General features: G+C 53.7%; 2 protein-coding genes across 3 annotated transcripts; both read right to left on the reverse strand.

The window, feature by feature from the left end:
- Nucleotides 1-4,707: 4,707 nt before the first annotated feature.
- EGR1 (early growth response 1) lies at nucleotides 4,708-8,060 on the reverse strand. The gene is made up of 2 exons (XM_054568389.1): nucleotides 7,483-8,060; nucleotides 4,708-6,770 (listed from the first exon to the last, which is right to left on the reverse strand). Exons 1-2 carry the CDS (start codon nucleotides 7,781-7,783, stop codon nucleotides 5,443-5,445), a joined length of 1,629 nt encoding a protein of 542 aa, XP_054424364.1. The 5' UTR covers nucleotides 7,784-8,060; the 3' UTR covers nucleotides 4,708-5,442.
- A 14,067-nt stretch (nucleotides 8,061-22,127) lies between these two features.
- REEP2 (receptor accessory protein 2) lies at nucleotides 22,128-27,875 on the reverse strand. 2 transcript variants are annotated; one of them, XM_054567973.1, is made up of 8 exons: nucleotides 27,760-27,875; nucleotides 25,712-25,784; nucleotides 25,369-25,445; nucleotides 23,885-24,005; nucleotides 23,545-23,658; nucleotides 23,042-23,183; nucleotides 22,809-22,939; nucleotides 22,128-22,597 (listed from the first exon to the last, which is right to left on the reverse strand). In XM_054567973.1, exons 1-8 carry the CDS (start codon nucleotides 27,789-27,791, stop codon nucleotides 22,529-22,531), a joined length of 759 nt encoding a protein of 252 aa, XP_054423948.1. In that variant the 5' UTR covers nucleotides 27,792-27,875; the 3' UTR covers nucleotides 22,128-22,528. The 2 variants fall into 2 exon arrangements, with proteins under 2 accessions (XP_054423948.1, XP_054423947.1); XM_054567972.1 differs by having other exon boundaries at nucleotides 23,042-23,189.
- Nucleotides 27,876-27,892: the final 17 nt, after the last annotated feature.

Genomic DNA, 27,892 nt, shown 5'->3' on the forward strand with positions numbered 1-27,892 from the left:
ATCTGTGTAGAAAAGCTAATTATTAAGAATAATTTCCTAAAATAGATAAAGCCACCCTCTCTCCACTTTAGCCTTAACACATACCTGGGCAGGCAGCAAGAGCCAGTTTATCAAAGTCAGGAACACAGACGCAAAACCAATTCTCTGGGCTCGGCTGTCCTTTTCGTTCAGGCTGCTCCACAGTCCCAGGCTCCCTGGGCCCAAAGAGAAGAAAGAAAAGATGAGGTTCAACACTATTCCAGAACTCAGAGGGGTAGGATACAGGGTTAGGGACAACTAGTAGATGCGTTGAGCCTGTGTTTCAAGAACACCACCCAAGGAAGAACCCCCAGAAGATAATAATAAAAGGCAAGGCATACAGATCACTTCTTAGGACTAGTACCCCACAAGGAAACTTCCTGTATCATCTGATCTCAGCTGCTTCCTCCTTATGATCTAGGAGTGTCTCATGAATGTGTAGCCTACCACCTATGAGGTACCTTTCTCTGTAGAAAAGTATCACCAGGGACTTACATGCCTTTGCCAAGATGAAGGAAGGAATAAACAAACGGGAGGGAGTTTGAAGTAGAGAAAAAGAAAATGATGAAGGGGCTCACCCTGTTCACCAGAGGAAAGATTAAATAAAGCAAACCCTTCAGGAGCCTGGGCCCCGACCCTGAGTATGAGGGGAGATGGGTGATTATTGCTCTGAGTAAAAGGAAGGTGAGTAAGTGGGGACATGGTAAGATGAACGCGCCAGAATGGGGGCTTTGGAGTAAATAGGGACACATCCCCACACAGCTTTGTGCTCAGGTGTGCACAGCAGCTTTATTTATATTGATAGTAGCCCCAAAGGGGAACCACCAAAATATCCATCCACAGATGAAAGAATGAATAGATTATACTATAGCTATACTGTGGCATGCTACTCAGTAATAAAAAGGATTGAACTATTTATTCAGCAACAACATGGATGAATCTGAAAGTGATGCTAAGTGAAATAATCCAGATCAAAATGAGTGCATACTGAATTACTCAATTTATATGAAACACCCTAAAATACTACTAATATATATAGAAACAGAAAGCAGGTAAGTGGTTGCCTGGGGACAGGGGTGGAAGAAGGAAGGACCACCAAGGACATGAGGAAAGTTTTGGAGGTTGTGGATAAGTTCACTATCTTAACTGTGGGGATGGTTTCACCTGTGTATACATATGCTGACTCCTAAATTGGAAACTTTGTATGTACAGTTTACTGTATATCATTTGTATCTGAATAAAGTTGTAATAATAATAATAATAATAATAATAAAAACAATAAGTACTGAGGAGAATAAGCTTGTGGGAGAGAGTTCCCTGAAAAAGGAAATGAGTTAATTTCACTCGGATCTGAAGAGCTGAGTCACCAACTTGACCTACTAGAAGTTCTCAAGTCTGCTTTGCTTCAAAAGGTTCTCTTAGATTCTAGTAATGGGAAAAGGGAAATGGGAAGAAAAATGACTGAAGTAGAGGACTAGATTTTATATTTGGGTGCAAAAAAACTTATTAGCACCCAAAGGTTTATGGGTAAAATGTTAAAATGTTACTTGCTCAACACCTGATCCTTTTAGACTTGGCCTCCTTTTCTTTATGACACTGGGATCTCACTCTGCCCAATCTTCCCATCTCAGAACATCCTAAATATGGCTGAACCAGGAAAAAACCAGCAGGCATGGGGAGAGAGGGGGGCATTGCAGGTGTACCTCTGAGCCGGTAGTACCCATTCCTGACTTCATTTCTGACTGGGGAGGGGGAGCTCCAAGTAGGGGGAGGTAGACAACTCAGCCTGACAACCAGCCTAAGTGCTTAGAATCTTTGAAAAGGAATGAGACTGAACATTTCTGAAATGTTCAGGAGAAGAGCCTCAGGTCCTGGGAGGAGGGATCAAGGGGGCTGAAGACCTGGTTCTTCAGTTCACTTTGGAATCTAAACCTGTCCTTTGCTGGAGGAGTCCCCCCACCCTCTCTGCTCTACCACCTGACTTCTCTGTGTCCTTCTCCACATTCCTGAAGCCCTAGACAATGTCCCCAGGGAGCAATCAATTGTTCAACATTATCTGGGTCCCTTCCCAAACCTCAGCCTTTATGATGATAGCTTTTATCAGCACTGCCCTGTGCCCTTAGTTTCAGATTTCCTCACAGAAGCAGGAGTTAAAATGAACACTTTCCTTTTATTTTATACTATAGGACTGTAAAATGGGGCAATTTTTGAGTCTTGCCCTATTTTAACCATGCCAAGAAATTTGAGTTTGGACTGTCAGAACCTAACGATACCCTGCTGGCAGAACTTATAAAAAGTAGCTGGCAGCCTTGGCAGAATGTCTCACCAAGCCATCTGTGTCAGAATCACCTGGGGTGCTTGCTGCCAAGGCCAGATCCAGGACCCCATCCCAGACCTCAAGAATCAGACGACCTGGGAATCTGATCCTGCTGCATGGTAATAACCTAGGAGACCCTCTGCTCTTAAGGGACTGATTCTCTTTGCTCTTTCTTTCAGATTTCATTCTTGCTATGTTTTGTCTCTTGGGAGTATGTGGGAGAAATTCTTAAGAATGTGTAACAGGCATAGACTTGTGTTCCTGGGCTTAGAGTGAGATGGGGAGAGGTAGGTGGGGCTGGGAAGAGATGTGCCAACGCAAATATCGTCCCATCAGGACCTGGCAATTTTGCCTGGAGGCACACAAGGATCTGCCCTGTGCTAGAGAGTGCGGCTTGGTTCCCCCTGCTCCAGACGGAGGAAGCTGGTATCATGGGAAAAGGCAGAGATCAATGGTGTTGGTCGGGAAGGCTAGAATGAAAGAGAAAGAATCGAGCCAGTTCCGGGGGATTGCTGGAATTCCCCCGGCCCCAGGAGAAGTTGATTGTTGGTAACCCGGGAGAAATCTTCAGAGGGAAGAGGAGTGGAGGCAGGTGACACCTTGACTTGACTCAGAGCCTGAGAACTATACCAGGTAGGGAGGGCAATTCTTCATTGTCCTTAATTTTCTGGGTCAGAAAATGCGAGGGGAGCAAAGGCTTGTGAACTCCAGGACACCAAATCTATGGCACGCATCTGACCAATGGATGGCGGTCTGATCAATTCACATAAGACTTGTATCAAGGTTGGAGGTAGTACTTCCATTCAGTGATCCATTCATCACTCTCACTGGCAAAGACTCAGCCAACACCCTTCCTGCCTCACACACAAAGGAAGTCAATCAGGTTGACTTGTACTTACCCTTCCCAACTCAATTTTTCCACCTTTCCTAAGCCCCAGGGTTGGGTGTCCTTCCCTGTGATCCCATAGAGACCCATGATTGCCCATATTATATAACATAGCACCATGCTATGTTTGGCTTACATCTGTCTCCCCAACTGACAATCTGCACTGTTGTGGCCAGCTCAAGGCCTCTCACAGAGCAGACAGATATTCATGAGCCCACAAGGATTGCTCTATACTCATGAGTATGGACCTTCATGGGAACTGGGGCCAGAGGAACCTAGCATCTCAGGCCTCCAACAAAACAGGTACAGACTTGGTCTGGATGGGAACCTTAAACACCAGGCCAGCCTCCTGCCCACTCTGTCTTTTGTCCCTAGAAGCTGCCAAGGATGGCAGCTCCAGCTGGCAAGTAATGAGATTTCTTCCTGGAAGGATTCTTGGCTTGAGAACTGGCCCTCGCCTCTTCTAGGTTTCAACACCCTTAGGTTTCTGGGGATATGGAGAATGGAAGGAAGAGGCTGAGTCAGCTCCCGCTTTTATTGTTTCCCAAAGCCCTTGTGCCCACCCCTTAGGAGTAAAGACCCCAGCCAAATACGTGGCAAGAATTCCCAAGGACATAGATTTTCCCAACCCTTGGTAGAGATGGGGGCAGGGCTTGCTGAATGTTTGGGGCCAGGAGGAAAGCACTGCCTCTGACAACATGTGTTCCACCCTACCTCTGGCCTTCTTTAGCTTTAACTAACCAAGATAAGGCTGCAGCCCCCCAGACTGAGGAAGAACAGGCCCAGAATCAAGAAGAGGAGACCCACGTCCAGTCCTCATAAAGAATTCACTCCAATGACACACAGTGGTCACTACAACTCTGGTGGGAAATCCTTGCCTCTGTAAAAGCCCATAAGAGCCCTCAATAGGGAGAGTGACTACAGAGCCCACCCCCCAGCCCAGTGAAGACATGTGCAACCACAGCGATTTTATTTTCCTTTTAATTTTTCTGAAGGATATACACCACATATCCCATGGGCAATAAAGCGCATTCAATGTGTTTATAGGCCAAACAGTCACTTTGTTTAAGCAAACACAAGTACAAAGTAAAATAAAACCACAAAATAATGAACTGCATGTTCATAACATACAAAAATCGCCGCCTACTCAGTAGGTAACTACAACATTCCAACTCCTGAATATATTTATAAATTTACATTTTCAGTTAAAAAAATAGACTTTTGAGAGTTCAGATTTTGTTTTAGATTTTGTTTTCTTACATTCCAGAGAACGAAGGCTCAGCTCAGCCCTCTTCCTTATTTTGCTCCCAAAGCCTCCCCGAATCATCACTCCCTGCCCCCCTTAAGGCTGGAGGTGAGCACGTCCCTTAAACTGGCACATGTCAAGCTGTCAGCAAGGCGCATCACACAAAAGGCACCAAGACATGAAACTTTTTAAACTAAAAGGACAAAAAAAAAAAAAAAAAAACAAAAAAAAAAACACACTTTCAAAAAAAAAAAAAAGGAAGAAGAAAAACTAAACCATATTTTGCCACATGTGAGAGTACAGTCGGGCAATATTTACAAAAAAAGTTGACAGAACATCACTCTGACACATGCTCTGATTAATACCAAGGACTGCTGTTTCAAAAAAAGCTTCAAACTTAATCATCACAGCATCATCACAAAATATAGAATCACCATTGGTTTGCTGGGCTTTTCTTTTTTATCCCCCCCCCCCAAAAGTGAGGATCTAACTCCAAATAATACAATAGAATATGCAAATTATCTTCACATCAAGAGTACCCCAATAAAAACAAAATCCATGGCACAGACACTGTACAAGGGTCAGGGCTGGGCTCTGAGAGGCCCAAACCCCATTTTGCCAACTCGATTTTCTAGCATTGAAGGGAGCAAGGGGTCAGGCATACGGTGGAGATGATACTGAAATGATATATCCAAAATCCATGCAAATCAAGTTCTTTGGATAGAGGTGAAGAACTTGGACATGGCTGTTTCAGGCAGCTGAAGTCAGAGGGAGTAGAGGAGGGAGGGGAAGTGGGCAGAAAGGATTGTTGGCCAACAGCCTTTCCACGCTGACCCTGGGGTCAAGGAGGAGGGGAGGACTGGCTCTGAGAACCTCCATCTGGCCGAAGAGGAAACCCTCCTTTGGCCATCTCCTCCTTCTGTCCTTTAAGTCTCTTGTGTTTTTTTCTCTCCTTTCCCTTTTTCCTCTTTTCCTTCAGCAAATTTCAATTGTCCTTGGAGAAAATGTTGTTGTCATGTCCGAAAGCCCTGTGGAAGCGCTGAAGGAGTTGGTAACAGCTGAGGAAGGGAAGCTGCTCACTTGGGCAGGGAAAGCAGGGGGAACAGAGGAGTACGTGGTGGCCACTGAAGGTGAGGGGAAACCACTGTGCACAGGGGATGGGTAGGTCGAGGAGCCAGGAGAGGAGTAGGAGGTGGGCACAGGTGATGGGTATGAGGTGGTGGCTGGGGAAGGATAAGAGGTAGTGACAGGGGAGGTATAGGAGGTAGCCACTGGTGACGAATAGGAAGAGAGGGAGGCGGTTCCAGAAGAGGCCACAACACCTTTGTCTGCTTTTTTGTCCTTCTGCCTCAAGTGGATCTTGGTATGCCTCTTGCGTTCATCGCTCCTGGCAAACTTTCTCCCACAAATGTCACAGGCGAAGGGCTTCTCACCTGTGTGGGTGCGGATGTGGGTGGTGAGGTGGTCACTGCGGCTGAAGTTGCGCATGCAGATACGACACTGGAAGGGCTTCTGGCCAGTGTGGATGCGAATGTGGCGGGTGAGCTCATCTGAGCGGGAGAAGCGGCGATCACAGGATTCCACCGGACAGGCGTAGGGGCGTTCGTGGGGAGGTGTCTTGCTGGGCCGGTTGGGGTACTTGCGCATGCGGCTAGGTTTGATGAGCTGGGACTGGTAAGCGGTGTTGAGGGCCTTCAGGTCCTGGGAGCCTGATTGTGTGGCAAAGGCCTTGATGGTAGAGAGTGGAGTGAGCGAAGGCTGCTGGGTTCGGCTCTCCAGGCCCTGGAAGGGCTTCTGGTCTGGGGTGCCCAGGCCCAGGTCCCCCTGCTGTTGTGGAAACAGATAGTCTGGGATCATAGGGACCTGGAAGCTACCCTTGGCAGCAGGGTAGGCAGGAGGCGGGTACTGGAGCGCGGTGCCTGCAGAGCCTGGAAAGGCCTGGCTTTGTGGCTCAGGGAAGATGTCAGTGTTAGGTGTGGGGAAGGTGGGTGCCGCTGAGTAAATGGGGCTGCTGTCGTTGGACTGCACGGCACAGCTCAGGGGCGGGCTCTGCGAGGCCGAGGATGAGGAAGAGGCCGCTGGAGATGCTGCTGAGCTTGAGGTGGCCGGTGGGTTGGTCATGCTCACAAGGCCACTGACTAGGCTGAAGAGGGGTTCAGGCCACAAGGTGTTGCCAGTGTTGGGTGCAGGCTCCAGAGAGAAGCGGCCAGTGTAGGTGATGGGGGGCAGCCGGGTGGTTTGACTGGGATAACTTGTCTCCACCAGAACCTTCTCGTTATTCAGAGAGATGTCAGGAAAAGACTCTGGCAGGAGAAAGAGAGAGAGGAGACTTGGTTACTGGGGAGCAATCACTGGAGGACGAGGAGGAGCAGAGCTGCCAGACAAGAGGTCGGGCCGGCTACCATTGACTGCCGAGCTAGTTAATAATTGATAGCAGCAGATTGCAATGTTCCTGGACCCGCTCCAGCAGCAGAGCCCATTTCAACAACAGCTGACGCAAATACGGAGAATCCCCCTCCACTGCAGCTCCCAGCGCTCCGCAGCTGCGGCTGCGCGGCCCAGGGATTCCCGCCAGCACCCCTCCGGCCACCGCCAGTGCGCATCCCCTATCCCGGGCTGCCAGGACATCCCTCGCCAGGGATTACGGCCCTCCCTTGGGGACCGGCGGCAGGCAAGGAAAGCCTTTCTGGAGGGGGAGAGCGCCTCGCAGCCCTGCTTATCAAAACAAGCCCTCCCCCCACCTCCACCCACCCACGCAGCCCAGAGCTCTCCATCCAAAACAAAAGCTCGCTCCTCTGCGCACCATTAAGGACACGGAGGGTGCGGGTGGGTGTCACCAGGCAGCCCTCTAACACATGACCCTGGGGAATCGAGGAAGAGAAGGGAAACCCCACTTGCATCCCTGAGGTCCAGCAGCACGGCTGCGGTTAAGGGAGAGCTGCAAAGGCTGTGGGGAAAGACCGGACGCTAGGATGGTGACGAAGGGGCTAATTCTCGGCACAGGCCCCCGCTTACCTGAGGTCAGGTGCTCGTAGGGCTGCTCGCCCGTCTCCCCTTGAGGGTTGAAGGCGCTGCCGCTGCTGCTGTTGCTGCCGCCCCCTCCACCTCCACCGCCCCCGCTGCTGCCGCTGCTGTTACCGCCGCTGCCCTCGGGGGCCCCAGGGCCCCCGAGGAATTGGGGAGCCCCGTTGCTCAGCAGCATCATCTCCTCCAGCTTAGGGTAGTTGTCCATGGTGGGCGAGTGAGGAAAGGAGCCGAACGGATCGGAGATCTGCAGCGGGGACATCAGCTGCATCTCGGCCTTGGCTGCGGCCATCCCGGACGGGCGGGCTGGAGAGCTGGTGTTGGGGCGGGTGGGCGCAGCCCGGGGCTGGAACTGTGGGGGGCACACTCTCGGGGGCCTGGCCGGGTCACATGCGGGGCGCGGGGCACACTGTGGAGAGCGCAGGTTGGGCTCCCAGGCTTGCTCTCGCCGCCGGCCGGCGTGGACGCGGCGCTGCTGCCGGGGCTGGGGCAGGGGCCGGTCCTGGGCGGCGGAAGCTGGCGGCGGCGGTAGCTGGCGGCGGCGGCTCCCCAAGTTCTGCGCGCTGGGATCTCTCGCGGCTCCCCGAATCCGCTTCTATTTGAAGGGTCTGTAACCGCACGGGCCCGCCTCTGTCGTGACGTACATGGCCATATATGGGAAGCAGGAAGCCCTAATATGGCAAGACCGGCCGGGAGGACCCAGAGTGACGTGAAGCCCCCTATCCGCGAGCGGTGGGCTCGGCCATCCGCACCCCGAGCCTGCGCCGGCTCCCGCACGCCGGGCACCCAGGTCTCTGGAAACCCTAAGCCTCCAGTCGCAGCTGGAGACTCCCGGACCCAAGCTGCCCCGGAGTTCCCGACGTTGCCCCCGCCCCTTCCCTCCGCCTTCTTTCCCCCGCCTTCTTCCCTCCGCCCGCAGCCGGAAGTGGCCGGGCCATATAGAGCCGCTCCAAATAAGGCTCTGACCAAATAAGGGTTGTTCCGGCGGGGGGATCCTTCCTCCTCCTTATATGGCGTTTCCGGGTCGCTGCTCGCTGCTCTCTGGCTCCCTCCCTCCTCGCTGGTTCCAAGCCGGGAGCCCGAACGCGCGCAAGAGCGGGGGACGCCCAAGCGAGGAGGGCTCCAGCGCGGAGCTCGAAGTGCGCCGCGTCCCAGGCGGCTCCCTGGCGGGGACTGGCCTGGGGAAGCCCGGCCCAGGGCGGGGGCGAGGGCGAGTCGGGCCAGGGTTTTGTCGCCGTCATCCAGTGCCCGCCCGCCCACCTCTGGGACCGTGGGAGCCTGGCGGGAGCGAAGGGGAGGAGCGGCTGGGCTGGCCGGGTCGGAGGCCGCCCAGGAGAGGCGGGGCCTTGACCCCGGCCTCGACCTACAAAACGGTGCTTTTCTAGGTGTCACCGAGGAAACTGAGGCTAGGAAATAATAGCTAGATGGTTCCTGGGTTCCTGTGTTGGGCACCTGTTTCTCCTACATTTTCCAAAGGGATATTGGAGCCTGGGGATCCCTCTGCGCCACCCAGAACCGAAAGGCTATTCCCTGGTGGCTTCCGGGAAAGAGACCACCTTTGGGTAGCCGGCTGAGGGAATCTGATTGCCCTAGGAGAGTCCTTTTCCCACCAGGAGCTGGTGATCTTTGTGGTGGTGGGAGACTTTCCCATCTTAACCCAGAACAGGTGGAGGTGGGGTGGGCAGTGTGGGAATCTTGAAAAGGGGGCTTCCCTCTGGGCAGTCTGGGGAAGCCAAACCAGCAAGTAGAGGACCTGCTGAGCGGTTTGGTGCTGCCCCCTTGAGGTCGCTCTCCAGCTGGGTTCCCTGAGCCCCTGACCGAGTGGGTTCTTCCGCTGTCTTCCTGCTCCCCCTCCCTGCTCCTGTGCTGGGCGCCGAGCCAAGACGGGGGAGCCTTAGACGCAGTGAGCCCGAACTGAGCAGGCGCCGCAGCCTGGGCTCTCCCTGCAGTCCCCGGGGAGCCGTCACTGCCGAGGCGACCAGACTCGGGGCGGGATAACACTTCCCTCCCTGAGATGGAGGGGGAGCGGTGTAGGCGGGAACCGTTACTGCAGAACTCCCAGGAGTCGGACGCGAGCAGGGAAGCCCTTCCCTGTCCCGATTACCCCGTAGTCAAGTGCGCAGCCCAAAGACCACAGGGACTCCGGGAGCGAAAGGCTCCAGCTCTAGCTCTGAATCTAGGGGAGGTGTTTTTCTGAATTGAAAAAGAAAGCGGAAAGTGTGTGTGTGGAAGGAGGGTGCCGATGACGCTTGGAGGGAAGGGGGCAAGTCCAGTTCTTTGGGAACCCAAACAGCCTCAGGCAGTCGGGGTCAAGGAGTTTGAATGCAGGGTGGGGATGGGGTTGTAACTCCTCTGGGCTTCATCCCTCTGTCACCCCCCGCCCCCCCCCCACACGCGTTTTCTTACAAAAATCTACTTAAGGAACACAGCGATGAACCAGAACTCCCTTGTCTCTCTGCTCTAGGTACTGAGCTCCCTATCTCAGTGCCTAGGGCCGGGTAGGGGGGGGCCCACTCCCACCACCTACCTACCGAGTTGTCCCTTAAGCGGCAGGAAGCATGAGCCTGTCTGAGGCCTCCTGCAGAGCAGGAAGGCCAGGCCAGGCCAGGCCAGGCAGGGTCAGATGGCTCTGTGTCTAATTGCCTATTTTTACCACTCCCTGGTGGGGTACCTTCCCCAGGCTTTTTGTATCTCGCTTTTCTCAGCTGTAAAATAAGGGTAATGTAATGATACCCACATGGAAGGATTAGTGTAAGGACTGAGACTTACATGGACTGCCATCTGTGAGGTCCCAAAGCCCAGTGTCTGCCTTGCAGTTGGCATTTAATAAACAGTGACTGTGGTTGTTTTCAGGGGCTTTTGACCCACAGGGTCACCCGCAGTTCACCCACCCATCCTCAGACTCTAAGCAAGCCCCAGTAACCCTTTTCTGACAAGTGGTACAGAGAGAGAGAAACATTCCGATTCTAACACAGGGGACATTGTCCTGAAGAGCTAATCTGTATCCTTCTTGCTGCAGTAGAACATCATGTCCTAGAGCAGAACTTTTCAACCTTGATGGTACAGCAGAATCACCTCTGGAACTCTGAGAAAGAAAGATTTTACACTAGACCAACTGAATCATAATCTTCTTGAGCTTGTGAGCGCCAGAGCTCAGCAAGCACCTCGTCCTAGGTTCCCTATTCTGTCCCTGGACAGCTGCCCAGACTCCAAGAGCAAATCTTCCTTCACCAGGCAGGGCAAACTGGTTCCCCTATGATTCTAATGTGCAGGCTGACCTGAGGTATCTTAAGTTCCTCACTGAAGCTGGACTCTGGAAATCCTTATAGTTAACATCTTTTGTTTTGCATATCCATCATCAGTTCCCCTTTCTTTTTAAAACTACTCCCCAGTCAGCGATTTCCTTTTGGGAACAATCCCACTCTGTGTGGTTGGGGGAAGATAACCCCAAGACTTAGCACTGTGTCTAATACAAGCAGTGGTCAATTAACTTTTTTTTTTTAATTTTTATTCAACCTTACCTCCTACTACATCCAAGTAGGAAGCCTCTCTACTCCAGGCCATTCGTTTCTCCCAGGCAGACCACACATGGACTCTCGGCCACCTCACCCCCGACCCCAGCCTGAAACTGCCTTTCACTTTCTATCCACAGAGTTTGGTTCTTCTCATGTTCTTTCTCTTCCAAAATCTCTTCATCGTCCCTGCCCTACTCCCAGTCTCCTGAAACCTCTTCCTCCCCTTATTCCCTATGCGCTTTGGTGTAAGGACTATCCTAGATCTCGGAGAGGGTATGTCATCCATCTAGGAACATTCTATCTTTCTAGCCATGGAGACTGAATCCAAATAGGCACATGACTCAAACCAGGCCAACAAGATTCAGAGAGTCTCTTTAGTGGGCTCCCGAGGAAGAGGAATTCTCTTTCCCTGGTGGTATTCACCCCACGGAATGTGAACCTGGAAACAATCTTACCGACTGGGCTGGAGGGCCCACCTGAGGGTGCCGCCAATGCAGAGGAAGTTACAGAGATAAGAGCTACCTACAGAGAGTAAGTCTCTGGATAAAGCCTGGGAGTTTTAGTTATGCAGACTAGTGAATTCCTCCCTTATTTAATAAAATAAAACAGATTTATTTCCATTTCTGTTACTCACAACCCAGGAGGTTCTGATTAATACACCCATTATCCACAACGGCAAAAAGCTTTTCTGAGAACTAACTGTGGGCAGGGCCTGGGATAAAGCCTGAGGCATAGGCCCCTGTCTCTGAAGAACCTAGTTGGATAGAAGAAGTCTGGGTTCCATTTTACATGAGAATTAAGAGTAAGAAGCAGCCCCATTAGCCACCAAAAGTTAGTTACACAAATAAAAAGGATAATTTCAGATTATAAGTGTAACATACCAGAGAGGTGAAGGAAGACATCTCAGAAGAGGTGACATTTACACAGAAAGAAAGGAAGGACAAGAGGAAACCAACTCTGCACAGAGGAGAGTAGTAGGGAGGGCACTCGAGGCAAAGGGGGTGGCTGCGTGAAGGCCTTAATGGGGAGAGAGGTCAGGCCATGATCAGTCTGGAGCTGAGGCCAAGGTGTGGGCAGTGAGAATGTTCAGGGCTCCACTGCACCCTCCACCCTCATCTCCTTTGTTCTGCCCTCTACAGCTCACGGAGAAGAGAAGGTGGCCTTCCCAACTCTGCCCAGCCTCCATGGCGTATGCTGCGGGAAGGCAGCCTCTGGCCAGGAACAGTGAGGGGAGCTGGCTCAAAGCCCCTGCGCACTGCGCAGGCCTAAGCCCTCTCTGTGATGGGGTAGCCATGAGAGGGAAGGCCCGGGAGCCTGCGTCCTGAGTAGGTTTACGCCGTTGGGCTGCCTTCTCAGCAGCAGGGCAGGGGGCATCTGAGTTATCCCCACACTCCTCTGTTCTGTTAGGCCAGTGGCATGACACACTTCTGGCTGCTGTGGCTTGGGGGACAGAAAGGGGAGGAGACATGGTAAAAAGAACTGTCACCTTCCAAGAAACCAAATTTCAACATGGGCACCCAACTTGTAACCAACAGCCCAGATGGAACAACTAGCCTGGGGCCAGCTGGGGGTAAGGAAGGCTCTGAGCCACTCCTGCACCCTGGTGTGGTACCCACAGGGCCTCAAGGCATGTTTAGGGGTGAGTCTGGGACTCTCAGACCTTGTCCACCACGTGACTGGTGCCAGAAGCCCTGGGAAAGGCAAGAGGCCCTCAGAGGAACTGCAGATATGAGTTGCTCTCTGTGCTCAGACTTTTCTTGCAAACAGGGGAGGAGGAGGCAGGGCTGGGAGAAGAACTGAGCTTGTCCATGGCAGCAGGGGCTCTAGGAGAAAGCCAGCAGGAGCCATCATGTCTCAGACACCCGCCCCAGGGCTGAGCAGGCTTCAGCTCTCAGAGAAAAACAAGCCCCTTTTTCCACTGCCGCTTCCTTCTCCCCAGCCCCGGGCTACGTCAGCACCTACATGTGCTGCTCAGATTGTGGTTTGCCACGGCTGTGGCCAGCCCCAGGGCTCAGGAAGTGACTCTTTTTTTGGTTCTGTCTAGGGAGCCTGTCACACTTTCCGATGGCTGATGGGCGGAAACATGGAGGGCTTGGTCTTCAATGGGGGTGGGGGAAGCTCGGCTCCCACCCAACGAGGGTCTTGAGGGGTGAGAAGAAAGGCCAGGTAGAGGGTGGGACAGGAGGTGCACTGAGAAAGGGAGACGTAGATACACAGAGAAATGCAGGGGAGATGAGAGAATCATCCCGAGTGTTGCCATCTCATCTACTCCAATTACTGATGGGAAAGTGGGTGCCAGAAGGGAGCCTGAGTCCTAGTGCAGGTGGAGAAGGCACGTTCTGAGAAGGACCCATGCAGAGGGTGGTCATCTGGGCTCTGAAGAGGATACCTGGCGTGCTCTAGAGGGGACCCAGAGGGTGTAGGAAAGAGACCATGGAGGACTTGGCCCGGGGCGGGGTCTGCCTGAGAGAATCGGGGTCTGGGCCCCTGTCCCCAGAGTCTGTATGAGAGGTCCTATGCCAGCCAGTTAGCTTAGGCCTGAAGTAGAAGACACTGGGGCATAACAACCTGGGGAGGTGGCACAGAGGGTCTGTTAAGGGAAGAGGGAGTGGGTGGAGGTCAGTGAACACTTAGGCGAGGTGCTCCCGGTCCTCTGGCCCCAGAGTTCCCTGCAGATGCAGAAAGCAACTACTACCCTTGGACATCAATCCCTCTGCTCCATCCTGGGTAGCCTCTCTCCCAAACCAGGGCTGGCAGGGCCCTGGCCTTAGAGGACAATCCAGCCTGTGGTAAGTTCTTTGCTCCCCCACCCTCAGCTGAGTGTGCAGCAAAGCCCGCTGCAGAAATCTCTGGAAGCTCCTTGGGCGGGCAGAGGGAGGGGAGTGTTATATAAGAGCCCACTGATGTGCAGGAAGTCTAGAGCAGCCTTTAGATGAGAAAGGCAGTGTTCCCATCCAGCCCAGAAAGGCAGGAATAGCAACGACGGTTATTTCTGTCCCTTCACCGCTGCCTGAGCCGGGGCTGCTCAGCTCAGGGCCGCGGAGCTTGGGCTCTGCCATTGTGGCGTGAGGGGGAAGGGACAGGGCAGGCAGCCTCTGGGGTTACCCCACCCTGGCGCTGCCCTCACCCCCACCCCCACCTCCAAACACCAGAATGCAGCAGTCAGTGGCAGTGCTTGTTTCTTCTGACTTGCCTTAATCTCTGGGTGCGTTCTGTAGCATACGCCCCTCACCCCCGAGAGTCACTTACTGTGTGACAGTCCGCTAAATGCTTGACAGGCATTTGCCCTCCCAATGCCTCATAATGCATTCTCACCCCCATTTCACTGATGAGGACACCGACTCAGAGAGGGCAGGTGACTTGCTCAGTGTCAGAGCCTGACAAATGTGGAGCCAGGATTCCAGTCCACCTCATACCAAAAACCGTTCCCTGGGGTCCCAGAATGAGTCAGACAAAGCCTTCACCCTACAGCAGTTCTTGAGTCAAGTGGAATAGGGGAGACAGACATATGAACAGATCACTCAATCCATTCATTCAACAACTATTTATCAAACATCATTCTGCTCTAGGCATTAAAGATACAAAGAAAAGTAAAGAGGGTACTCCTTTTGCCATTCACGGCCTAGCAGGGGAGACAGACCAATAAACAGGCAAGTTCAACAGTGTGATCTATGCTCTCTCAGGGGAAGCACAGTGATGAGGGGGGCCCCTAATCCAGCTCCCACCCACTGAAGTGGTCCCCAGGCAGTCAGAAAGCCAACTTGCCATTTTTAAATAATGGCAGGAGGCTGGGTGGGGGAGGACTGGTGGAGAGACCAGCTAGGAAACCACATGACGGTCCTGGAGAGGGGGTGAGGGCTGGATGCTCAGCACCAGGCACCACAGACTCCCTTCAGGGGCCTCCCAGTCCAAGGCAGAGAGCAAGAAAAAACTGATGTCCAACTGCTGACGGGCAGCTCGGCCCAAGTGCTTCCATTTCTTGGTACAATGGCAGTAGGATAGTCAGAGAAGCTGGATGGAAGGGGGTCTTCTCGTCTTCCTCCCCCAACTACCCCCCCCGACTCCACCCAATGGAAACCCTGTTTTAGTGCAACATCAGAGTAAGTGACTGAAGAGGAAGCTCAGAAAGAGGAGGGAGAGCTTCCATCCAGATGATCACACTGCCCAGTGGTGACAGGAGGGAGAGTGCGCTCCTCTTCCCCGGGAATATCTGCAGAGGGGTCTTCTTGGCTTTGCTCTGGGCTGAGGCAGCACTTCTGCTCCTATCAGCAGGCAAGGGAGGGAGTCTCTGGAACTTAGAGGACCCAGTTTCCCTCTGTTTCAGCCACAGGAATAGCCATCATGGTGAAGGATGACTGTGCCTTCTATTTATTATTATTGTTATTAATTTTAGAGAGAAAGAGAAACATCCATTGATTTATTGTTCCACCCATTTATGCATTCATTCATTGCTTCTTGCATGTGCCCTGACCAGGGATCAAACCCAAAAGCTTGGTGTATTAGGATGACTACCCAACCAATGGAGCTACCCCGCCAGGACCAGGATGTCTGTGTCTTAAAGCTGACATTAGACTCAGTGCCTTTTTAAAAAAATTATTGTGGTAGAATATATGTAGCATATTTTAACCATTTTAAGTGTACATTTCAGTGGCATTAAGCCCATTCACAGTGTTGTACAACCATGATCACTATCTATTTCCAGGACTTTTTCCATCATCCCCAAACAAATCCCTGTACCCATAAAACACTAATTCCCCATCTGCTCCCTTCCCCCAGCCCCTGGTAACCTCTATTATAGTTTCTGTCTCTATGAATCTGCCTATTCGAGGTACCTCATAAGTGGAATCCTATGTGTGCTTTTGCAACTGGCTTACTTAGCATAATATTCTCAAGGTTCATCCATTTTGCAGCCAATGGCTGAATTTCATTCCTTTTTAAGGCTAAATAATATTCCACTGTGTGGGTATACTGCATTGTGTTTATCCATTCCTCTGTTGATGGACATTTGGGTTGTTTTGACTGATTGACGTTTGTGAATAATATTTGCTATAAATATTAGTGAGAAAGTATCTGTTTGTGGGTTTTGTTTTTGTTCATCATCTATTTCAGCTATCACAGGAGGGATTAAAGTTAGAGTTAAGGAAGAGTTCCTGGCTTCCTACGACCAGTGACCAAAGCAGCAGCATCTCCTTCTTTGGAGAGTAATGATAACCAGAGTCTCCTCAGCCTCTCCTGACCACACCCCTAGACTGGGATAATGCCTGGAATGGCGGCACTGAAATAGGAAAGAGGCTTTATAAGGGTCACCGTGGGGTCATGGCTCTGTGTGGTTTATTTTTAGGAGCTGGGTGGTGGGGGTTTCATAGTCTTCTCTTTGGTATGTTTGCCACCACTCCTCAACCCAAACCCAACTTTCTTCTTTCCCTGGCAACATCCGGGCTGTCTCCCTTGTTCTCTCCCAGGCTAAATTGGGAGTGTGAAGCTGCTCTTCTTCCCAATATAGCTTTTGAATTAAAGTGAGAACTGAATGTGGCTGGAAAGCTGACTTCCATCTGTGTGTGTGAGAGAAAGGAGAGCAAGTGAGCCTGAGCACCTGCGGGGCAGGCGGGGAGAGGGGGCGGGCGCTCCGGGCGGCAGCCCGCCATCCTCAGGTGCAGTCACCACTCAGCCGAGGGAGGCTGACGTTTGGAGGCTGGTGTTTTTCCAGGGGCACTGCAAGGACATCATTCAAACGTCCCACAAAAAGGTGCCGAGTGCTTACCATGCTAGATGCTGGGAAAACAGTGGTGAACCAGGTAGACTCATTGTCTACTACGTGGCTTTCAGGATATGGTGGGGAAGCAGACAGTGACCAAGCAGGGCAATGTGTGCTGTCAGGGAGGAAGAGCAGGATGCCACAGGGGCCTGGAGGGAGTTGGGTAGGGGAGTCACATGTGAGCAGAGACTTGAAGTGCATGCAGGAGTTGCCCAAGTGAAGCCGGTGAGCAGGAGTGCTTGGGCAGAAGGCACTGCACATGCAAAGATTTGAGTGGGCCAGGCTTCTGCAGCGGCACTGGCACCGGGCGAATTGGGTTCAAGAGGGCTCAAAAGCATTCAGCTCCTCCCCCTTCTCCTCCCCTTCTTCCAGGGAAAAGAAAACCAGAAGAGAGTGATCTAGGCCAGAGAAGTCTTGGAGCACGTAAGTCCCTTCTGCTCAGGCTCTAAATAGTCGAGGTGGGGGCGGGGAAATTTCAGGTCTCCTTTTGAGCCACCACTCAGAAAGCTGGACCTGGCAGGTCCAAGAGGCACAGGGAACAGAGTGAGTAGGATCTCAATTGCATCATAAAAGGCACTTGTATCAAGAAGCGCCTGTGCTTCGTTTAGCTTATCCCATCCTTGGGGGGTGGGGGTGCTGGCTGAGTCAGCCTCGGAGGGACCTTCCCTCTTACTTGATAGGAGTGAATCATGACTCTGGCTGAGATGGGAACAGGTTGAAATCTTGGCAAAGGAAGAGCTTCTGTTGGCAGAGAGGGAAGAGCTCTCTGGGGGCCACGCATTTCTCTGTCAGCTCTCGCATTCCCCAATGACAGGCACAGCTAAGGGATCCTGGTGTAAAACTCACCATCAATATTTCAGGCAGCATTATTTATTGATCACTCATTTGGCCAGGACAAAAGGAGAGGGTAATTCATTCGGGATACAGGGCTGGTAGGGTCAGTTTGGGAAAAAGGTCAAGGAAAGGTAGATAGCTGAGGATCCCCAGCTTGGGCTCCTGCAAAAATACCATTGGATTACAGAGTTTGGAGATTAGGGAAATCTTTGTCTTATTTTTTAACCCCATGATACCCATGAAAGTAAGTGAAGGGGCAGGGGACAGGGAAAACCAGGGCAGGCCTGGGACTGCCACTAGGCTCATATCCATGAAATCCTGTACCGGGTGAGCTTCCTTTCCTCTGGATCCAATCTGCCCCTCCCAAGTTCCTTGTCTCTTGGGTCCCTCTCCTTACCTGACCCTGAAATCGGCTCCAGCAGCCTCTCTAGATGCCATTTCAGGAGCTCAGGTTGGGCCCCTTGGGCTGCAGGGCCCTTTCTGGGTCAGCCTGGCAATTTCCCTGCACCCAGGAGATGCCTGACCCTCACCCAAATGGAATACCTGCCCTCTGGTCTGACCTTCTGAGAGGAGGAGGCAGAGGGTGTGCACACGGGCTGGGCTTAGGAAGCGATTGCTTGAGGATCTATAACTGTTCTGTCTACCCACAAGAATGCTTTCTTCATGAACCTCTAGCTCCAGGGAGTGAGGCATGAGGCACTCCTCTCGCCACACTTGAAGCAGACTGGCTTCAGGAAAGATTGTGCCCTGCAAGAGCCAGGGAATCCCATATTGGGAGGGAGCTGCGCCACCCAGTGGGCTTTTTCTTTCTTGCAGGCATCCTTCCCACTTAGCTCTGCCTCCAGTCAAGATGCTGGACAAACTCTCAGGCAGAACCCGAATGGCTCTAAACCTTCAGGTGCCCTCTTCCTCCAGGCAGGCCTAACCCAGATCAGAGAGGAAAAAACTAGGGGAATTTTGGAGCAAGATGGTCATGTACTGGCTGAAATTTAAGACAGCAGGGAAGCCAGCAGTGGATTTTGACCTGGAAACGGTCTCTCCCTGTTATACTAGGTGCCGCAGATACGGGGACCACGGTCCAAAGCCCCCAGAGCCCCTGTCTCCTCTGCCTACAGGGGCTCTAGAGGCTCTGGACCGTGGTCCCCGTATCTGTGCCTGCCTCTCTTTCCTCCAGGCTGAGCAAGGCTAGGCTTAGGTCTGTTGATAGAAGAAGAGCTGGCACAGGCTGGAGCTGCTGGCTTTCTTCTGGTGTCACGGCCCGGAAATCCCATTTTAAGCAGATTCTCCAGGTGTGGGGCACACAGAAGAAAGGGAGAGGGAGCCAGATGAAGAAGCTCCAGGCCTGAGGCCATTCTATCCAGAAACCTCAAACCTGGAAGGCTGCCCAGTGTCCCCAGGATGGCGGGGTGTGGGACAAAGAGCTAGACCTCAGCCCCTACTCCAAAGCTAATGATCCCTCAGTGCCCACTGAGGACCTAGGCAGCGATTGAGCCCCCTTCACACAGCTCTAGCCATACAGCTCTGTTCTGACCTTTCTGTCCCACTCTCCTGGCATTGAGGGATCTACTGAGACAGAGGGGAGAGGACAGGTGGTCCCAGGGAATGAGAGAGCAAGGGCTCACCTGGACCCAGATGTGTCCCACCAACCTCCTCCCAGGAGACCTCCCACTCATTCTTTTTGTCACACCCTCCATCTCTCTTCTCCCCTGCACCACAGTGGCCAGGCCTCGTGCGGAGTTCTAGGAGAATGATTGTTTCCATGGCAACGGACCAATGAGCTTAGAAATCTGAGCATATTCTTGTTGACACAGGGAAATCCAGATGTGCATAGAGAGCCTAGCAGTGTGGCATCTGGAAGTGACCTCCTTAGCTACCGGTCACTGTGGGTGCCAGTCTGTAACTGTGTGTGTGTAATGCAGCAAATGAGATTTAGGCTCGAGAGGGCCTGAACTGGTTTCTTGGCCATATGGTAGCTGCTAGCACAAGACTGCAGCATCTTACTCTGTGGAGATCTTTCTAGAACAAAGGAGTCTCTTCCCTGAATTCCACCCTGACACTTCGTCTCCTTTCTGATAGAGAAAGGAGCCCATTTGCTCAGAGGCCAGTGGTGACAGAAATGACCTTGAGAGGGCTCTTGACTGGAGGATTCCAGGGAACATGGAAAGGGCATCTCATGCCTCACTTCCACAGCTGGACCTTCTAGGCCAGCTTGGCTCAAGTGTGGCTGGAGGAAGTACCCCTGTGATGCTAGGGAAGGAAGAGAAAAGCCTGGTGTAGGGGCATTTTGCCAACCTTGGGGCCGGAGGCTGGGGCTAGGTCACCACATTCCCCACCCCAGTCCAAGCTCTGCTTCCTCCATTTTCCTTCCGCAAGCCTCAGTGGTTCTTTCTCTGCTCCTTCTCCCTCTCCTCCTTCCCTGCTCTCCCTCTCCTCCCTGTTTATTTATTTCCTTTGTTTATCTTCTTTTCTAAAAATTAATTAATTAATTTACTTATAGAGACAGGGGAAAGGAGAAAGAGAAACATCCAAGTGTGGTTGCCTCTCCCACGCCCCCTGCTGGGGATCCAGTCTGAAGCCCAGGCATGTACCCTGACCAGGAACTGAACCAGCAACCTTTCCTTTTGCAGGATGGTGCTCAACCAACTGAGTCACATAGGTCAGAGCTCCTTTGTTTATCTTCTGATGCTACTTCTACTCCTCTGCCATTCTTTCCCTTCTCCTGAGTTCTGCCTTCCAGGGTCTCAATCCCAGCCACCCGTACCCCTTGGCCCTGGTGACCTGGGCTCTACCTCCCAAGGGCTTAGGCTCCATGTCCTATAGCCTTCCTGGAACCTTGCCCGACCCCTCCCTTTTGGGGCCTCATGGGCTGCTTCTCTGGCCCCAGTCCTTGGGTAGCTGTCCTCCTGTTCCCAGGGTCAGACATGAACCTTGGGGCTGGTTGCTATCTCCACCTCTTTCCTCAACCCACCCGCCTCCTCCTTTCAGTGTCTCTGGTTCACAGCCTCTGTCTGACATTTTTTAGCCTTCCCAGGCACTATGGCCACCCAGCCCGCCAGCCCTGCCCAGCAGTCTAACCTTTCTCCCGGGGGCGTCATTGGGGTCTTTGTCCCCAGAGCTTACCCCGGCACTTTCCACGAGGTACCAGAAAGTCCACTTGGGGAGAGGTCTCAGGGCAGGATTGTTCAAAAACATTTTTTAAATTGATTGTCAGCCCTGAATGGTGTGGCTCAGTGCATTGGGCATCATCCCACAAGCCAAAGGTCACAGGTTCAATATCCAGTCAGGGCACATGCCTGGATTGCAGTCCAGGTCCTCAGTTGGGAGCCTGTAAGCGGCAACTGATTGATGTTTATCTTACACATTGATGTTTTTCTCCCTCTTTCTCTAAATATAAACAAAATCTTTTTAAAAATTGATTTTTAGAGAGAGAGGAAGGGGAGAAAGAGAGAGAGAGAGATTTGTTCCACTTATTTATGAATCCATTGGTTGATTCTTGTATATATCCTGACTGGGGATCAAACCTGCCACCTTGGTGTATTGTAGTGATGCTCTAACCAACTGAGCTACCTGGCCAGGGCCTAGGGCAGAATTCTGAGGGACAACGCAATCCTAGAGCATTGAGGCTTCTAACCCTTCTTAAGTCCTGACTGCTCTTGGTCTCCTGACTTTATCTTGAACCCAGAGTTCCTGGGGTTCACAGTCTGACCTTTTCCCCCTCCCTTGCACAGCTGGGCCCTGCTTCTTGTTTCAGGTCCTTCCCATCTGGACTGGATAGGGCAAGAACAAAGCACAGAGACCAAAATTAATATGGTGCCAGAGTTTGGTTTATTGGCTCATCCAATGCCAAAGGGCCAATGAGCATCCACTTTCTACTGAACTGGGAGTCCCATGGCTCCTGCATTTTTCTTCCCCCTCACACATTCCTCCTGGCTCTGACTGAAACCACGGCAGAAGCTGGGGCAGGGTGTGGAGCAAAAGGCTGGGCTCTGGCAGGAGTCTGCTCACGTGGGGCCCAGTCTGCTTGGCACAGGAAAACCTGGGGGGGAAGGGTGGGCCTCCTGGTGTGGAGGAAAGGAGCTGGCTCAGCGGGGGGCTCTCCAGTGGGCCCCGAGGGGGAGAGGAGCCCCGTCTAGGGGCAGGAAAGGAATGGGAAGAGGCAAAAGAGAACTGAGGTCAGAGGAGGAGGTGAGAGGCTCCTCAGAACCCTGCTGCCTCATGGGCTGGGGTCCTTTGAGGTTCAGAGACTAGGAGGGAAGGCTGAGGGTGGGGAGAGATCACTGCGGGAGGGAAAGTCTTTTACCCCAAATCCCCCAGCCCTAGACCCGGAAACATCCACCCACGCTCACACCCACCCCCGAAACCCCACATCTTTTTGGTGGGGACACGTAAACACACAGTTCATTCAGTGCCCCAGCTACGGCTCTGGCCTGGCCATCCTGTCACTTAAGCCCACACTAAGCCCCTGTCCCCCACCCACAACTGTGGCCTGGAACCCCTGCCCAGGCTCCCTGAGGCCCTCCTCACTCCCCCTCCCCCAGGTGCCTTCCAGCCCCTCTCGGGTTCACCGGGGCTTGACTGCCCCCCGCCCCCAACCCAGGGACAGCAGCAGGTGCGCGTTAGGACCTCAGAGACGCAGATGGCCATGGTCTTCAGCAAGGCACTGGGTGGGCTAACAGGGCTGGGGAGGGGAGAATGGCAGTTCAGGCTCTGAGGAGCCCCCACCTCCTTGGGCGGCTTCGTCTCCAGCTCCTGGTCCAGCCTCTACCTTCTAACCCCCCAGCAGGGCTTCCCTCCTCTTTTCCAAGCCCTTCCAGACAAGTGGCCACTGGGCGGGCACCAGAAACAGCCATCCGAGGGGCCCTGGGGCCTGAGACACATGGGCTACGGGCACAGTGCGGAGCAGGGGCTCTGCAGCCTGTGGGGCGCCGGGACCTCAAGCCGAGTCGCCCCCCGCAGAGGTCTTCTTCTTGGGCCGGGTCTTCAGTGTCTTGGAAGCCAGTGGCTGTGGGAAGGAGGGAGGAAGACAGAGTGCTCAGCCTGGAGCCACAACCCCCTCCCCACCTCCTCACTGCCCCCCACACCCCGCCCCAGCCTTCCAGCCCCTCTCGGGTTCACCCGGGCTGTGACTGCCACTCTCCACCCCCAACCCAGAGACAGCAGCAGGTGCCCAGTAGGACCTCAGAGACGCAGGTGGCCATGGTCTGAGCTCTCACCTCAGCTTTGGGCACTTTTTTGACGGATTTGACCCTCTTTGGGGCCTTGTCTCCCACATCATCCTCAGAGGGCTCTGTCCGGGAATCTGCCTGGTTCGTGCCAGACCTTAAACTCAGGGCAGGGTCATCTCCTGGTTGTGGGGAGAAAAGGAGAACGGGGTTCTGGGTGTCTCTTACACCTGGTCACCTCCTTGCCCTCGTGCCCCCTGCCCAGCCGCGGGCCCTGCCGGTACCTAGGTCCTCAATGGTGTCCAGGAGGCTGCCGGGGCCCGGTCGGAGGCGGCCGTCCGGCCCGCGCAGGGGCAGTGAGTCCTCATCCCGGATCAGGGTCAGGTCTTGCATGCTGAAGCTTCGGAGCTTCTCTGACAGCACCCCCTGGCCCTGGGGTCACCACCACGCACCGGGAGAACCGGAGGAAGGGGCGGGGTGGAGAGAGAGGTCACCATGGGGCACTGGGAAGCCGCTGGGCTCAGTGCCTTCCCATACTGTCCTCATCCAGTCCTAGGGCAGCACTGATGGGCTGGGCCGTACTTTCCCTTTGGATAGATGAGGAAACAGTGGCTCGGAGAGTGAAAGTCACTTAGCCGGAGTGTGGCAGAGCCAGGACTGGAACCCCAAGCTGCACAAGCCCCAAACCTTCACGGCCTTGAGGACAGGGTGGACGCAGAAGGGCCTAACCAGGGGGACGTGATGAGCAAGGTGGGGCCCTGGGGGCTTGGGCCTGCCCCCATCTCACCTTGGCAGCAGCTGTGACGGCGGCGTTGGCAGCCAGGTTCAGGCCCCTCTTGCCCACCCTCATCATGGTCTCATAGCTCTTGTCTCGAGCCTGTGTGATGTACTCGTCGATCTCCTGAGGGATCGGAGGGGGAGGGGGAAGAAGTGAGAGCCAGCCCTCTTGGCCAGGCCCTGCCCTGCCCTTGTTCACACCTGGGCAAAGGCACTGCCTACTGCGGGCCAGGGCCCTGCCAGGTCACTTTAGGCTCTGGGCACCCCCAGGGAGGGCCAGGAATATACGTGGCTGCAGGCACTGGTCTGCCTTGGCCTGGGGCCGGCTGGGAAGCCCAGTGGGAGCAAACCTTCTCCTTGTTGGACAGTGTCGGGTGCACGAACTTGCGGTAGAGCACACTGGAGCCCTTGGTATAGGGGGACAGCAGCCATATCACAAAGGCAATCTTGAGCTCAAAGTAGAAGGGGAACCTGTTGGGGGGACACAGGCAAGCGACAGAGCCCAGGGCAGGGAGTCAGGAGGTGCACTGATCCCCTGCGTGACTCTGGCCAGCCCCCGACCCATTAGTGCTCTGGGGTCTCCACGTGGCCCGGGAGACTGGTCATTTCTAATCTCAAGGGGACTGGGAAGTTCAGCTGAGATCCCAAGTGGGAAGGTGAGAAGTGAGCCCAGCAGGAAGTCCCCGCAGCAGCAGCTCCCTTACCCTCTTCTCTCTTGGGAGTCCCAGTCCTCTCATCCTGACAGAAGACCCCCTATTCCTCTGTCCTGGGGCCAACACCAAGGGGTGCTCTCTCACCTAGGTCTGCTGCATCCTTACCCGCTTCTCCTCCTCCCCTTGCTCCCAGGGAGATGAGGGCTTTTCCAGCTGTGCTCTGGATCCTATCCCTTGCTGCTAAGACATGCCCCTTGCCTCTAAGGATTATTCTCTTTCCATTCCCCACAGTTTCCTCTGTCAGGTTACAAACTCCTTCAGGCAAGTTTCACGAAGCCTCCATCCAAGCTCTCTCCTTTGCTTGTGTTAGTCAGGAGGCATCTACACGCACTGCCCTCAATTTTCAACCCACTTTCCTTCCTCTGCTAACATTATTTTTCTCAAAGGCCATAGGCCCTTGTTCAGCAGGTCCAAGAATAGCATCCTTTCATTCAATGTCGTTTTGTTATAATGTTGATGAGATGGTGTAGGAACTTAACTATTATTTATATCAATTGGCCTACAGTAAAACTACTATTGTCATACACCACTTTGCTTATAGTTGCAGAACCTACTGATTAAGTGAGGACTTAGTGTAATCTACAAATGCAACGGTCTTTTGTCCTCTACCTCTCCCTAAAACTCTCTTCTTGTGATTCCAATGTACTGTGTGTGCTCTGTTAGTCCTCTCTTCCAAGAGGCATGTATGTGCCCATTCAATAAACATTTCTGAGCTCTGGCTGTGAATACACAGATGATTAAGACACTTCCTTCCTGTCCTCATAGGGTTCAAACATAGTCTAGTTGTGTCTGGAAAATGGCTTTGATGTACAAGTATCCCATGTGTTTCGGGTTGAATCATTTATAAATAGAGAAACTGAGGCCTAGAGAGCTGTGACCTGCTGCAGACCTAAGTATGCCTGGCAGAAAGAGCTTTCCTAAATTCTCTTGTGGTGCTTTGGCTCCCACCAGAAAGAGATGTGAAGGGTATGTTTGTTCTTATTTTGCCGATCAAGCCAGGCATCCAGAACCCCATAGAACTGTGGTCTCCATCCTGGGTCTCAATCTTTTGTTTGATTGGCTGGGTAGAGGAAGTCAGAGCCCTGGACACTGAGATGCAGGGACGGGACGCTGGACCTCACCAGGAGAGCACGATATCTGTGAGTGTCTCCGCTGTGGTGAAGAAGGCAAAGACGATCCAGTACATCATCCATTTCACCTGTGGGCGCAGAGGCAGTGTCGGCTGGGGTCTGAGGGGCCTCTGCCTGCCAGCTATGCTAGGGGTTTTATGGGGGAAGGGACATTCAGGACCTCCACTTTGCCTGAGGGTCACACCCAGGCAGGGGGGAATACATAGCCTCCTTTGGACCAGGGTCTCATTAGTCCCAACGGCACTGGTACAAAGTCATCCCATCTATGTGACCTACTATCCTCCCCTATCTCTACCATGTGGGTTGGGTGAGAGCTGAAGGGTCATACACTCACATATTCCTTCACGTTTTTTGTCTTCACGGCTTTGTAGGAAGAATAAGCTGGGTACAGGGTGCCGAAGATGAGCCTAGGGAGGCAGGCATGGTTACTGGGCCTCTCGGCCAAGAGCAGCGGCCTCTCCCTCCCAGTTCTGCATCAGTCCCCACGTAGGTAACAGGAGCTGGATTGATGAACTCATGACTCTGGGGAGCCCTGGCCAGGTAGCTCAGGTGGTTAGAACATGATCCTGCTATGCCAAGGTTGCAGGTTCAATCCCAGATCAGGGTACATACAAGAATCAACCAATGAATGCATAGATCAGTGGAAAAACAGATCAGTGTGGGTTTTTTCCCCTCTCTCTCCCCTCCTCTCTAAAATCAATAGAAATTTTTAAAAAAGACTCAGGTGATACAGAAGCATGGAGGTCCCAGCCAGCTAAGGTGATAGATGTCCTTTCCCCCTCATCGTTCAGCTTTTCTCCAGCCCCTGAGATATAGAAAGACCCAGAGGCCAGAGGGTCCAGTGCGGTCCCTTTGGCCATGGTCCTTGGTTAGGCACAAACATATGGGGGGGCAGGGTCTAGTCACTGCCAAAAGGGTGTCTTCCTTCCCCAAACACCATGTCCAGTCATACCCATCTGCCCTTACCCTCTACTCCCCTATCTCAGAGCCAGGTTGGGCAGGGCCAGGTGTGCGAAGGAACCTGACACTGTCTACAGGGCACGCTACCTGGGAGAGGCACCACTCTGGCCCTAAGGAGCAGAAGGCATAGGTGCAGGAGGCCCTGTGAGGAGCAAAGAGGTTCATTCCCTCAGGTAAGCACTCTTGGACCAGTCTCCGGGGAGGGCCTTGGTCTCGAGACCCTGGTTGGAGTGGACCTGATGGGGATCCCATTAGAGATGATGTACAGGTGCAGGGCAGGGGGTGGGGTGGGGGGCGGTAAGAGGCCCAGGGCCTCTCAGGGACTCATCCAGACAAGAGAAGCAGCTACTCTGAAGGCCACGTGAAATGAGGCCCCTGGATTCCATCTGGGCTGAGCTGGGCGAGAGGAAGGAAGGAGATTCTGGTAGGTTCAGGGGAAGCCAGGACACAGCACTGAATGGGAAGAAGGCAACAGGGAGGGGATTCTGGGGTGTTAGTCCCGGGTGGTGGAGGCTGAGGGTCTGGGTCCTGAGATGAGGTGGGGGTTTTCTGAGGCCATGTGGGGCCCTTGCCAGGCTGAACCCTTTGACGATCCGGAGGGTAGGTACTGCCTGTTCCCATATGGACCGGCCTTATAGAGGCAGGATACTTGGACCCGGCCTGTGGAGATGGGGTGGGGGTGGAGTCCCCAAGGACAAAGTCTGGGGTGTGGGAGCAGGGTTCCCTCCTGCAGCCTAGGAGAGGTGCAGTGACACAGCTCCATGACTGGCTGGCATCCTGGAATGAAGGCCATCTAGCGCCCCCCCTCCGTGGCTTCCCTGATCCCAGGCTGAGCCGCACATCCTCTCGGGGTGCCTCCCACACTTTGTCCTCCTAGCATCTCTGCCTCCCCACACCCAGATGTCGCCTCGGGGGCCCTCAGACCACGTGCCCTCACCCCCATCTCCTGACAGTCGGGGGGAGAGGGAGGGACCTGGCCCTTTAGGGAGGCCAAGGCTGTTGCTACGGCCCTAACTGTGGAATGAGGAGGCCCTGCCTTGCTCCCCACTCGTCCATCAGCTCCCTCTTCCCAGGGGGCCGAGGGCCGAGGTCTGAGCGGCTCCTCCAGACCAGATCTGCTGGGTGGGGAAAGGGACCTACCCGCCCCCCGTAAATCAAGCCATGCTGCTCAGCCCTAGGATGAGGCTGAGAGACGGAGCAGGGAAATTAAAAATGAAAGGGGTGGGAAGCCAGGCCTGCCAGGCTCCTCGATATTCGTCCCCAGCCCTGGGTCCCCACACCTCGATGTCTCCGGGGACCCCACATAGCGACGATGTGTCTTCGGGCGACTGTGCTGCAGGAAGCCCCCGAGCGGTCCACCCCGGGCTTCGGGACCCCCGGCCCCATCCCCCTCCCGCCCGCCGCGCCCGCCGCGGCACTCACACCACCAGGCGAGAGATGATCCAGGACACCATGGCGGGGCGCGGGGCGGGGACCCCGCCCGGCCGCGGATGCAGCTGCCGGAGGTCGAGCGGCGGCGGCAGGAGGACAGTAGCAGCAGCAGCAGCAGCAGCAG

The sequence above is a fragment of the Pteronotus mesoamericanus genome, unplaced genomic scaffold (assembly GCF_021234165.1).
Source record: "Pteronotus mesoamericanus isolate MK-2021 breed Mesoamerican mustached bat unplaced genomic scaffold, CSHL_Meso_final contig_2, whole genome shotgun sequence".
Taxonomy (NCBI): Eukaryota; Metazoa; Chordata; class Mammalia; order Chiroptera; family Mormoopidae; genus Pteronotus; species Pteronotus mesoamericanus.

Coding starts and splice junctions, on each gene's coding strand:
- EGR1 (XM_054568389.1), bottom strand. CDS start 7,783: ATGGCCGCAGCCAAGGCCGAGATGCAGCTGATGTCCCCGCTGCAGATC. Junction 6,771..7,482: donor CTACGAGCACCTGACCTCAG/GTAAGCGGGGGC, acceptor TTCTCCTGCCAG/AGTCTTTTCCTGACATCTCT.
- REEP2 (XM_054567972.1), bottom strand. CDS start 27,791: ATGGTGTCCTGGATCATCTCTCGCCTGGTGGT. Junction 25,785..27,759: donor ATCATCTCTCGCCTGGTGGT/GTGAGTGCCGCG, acceptor CTGCCTCCCTAG/GCTCATCTTCGGCACCCTGT. Junction 25,446..25,711: donor CAAAAAACGTGAAGGAATAT/GTGAGTGTATGA, acceptor CTGCGCCCACAG/GTGAAATGGATGATGTACTG.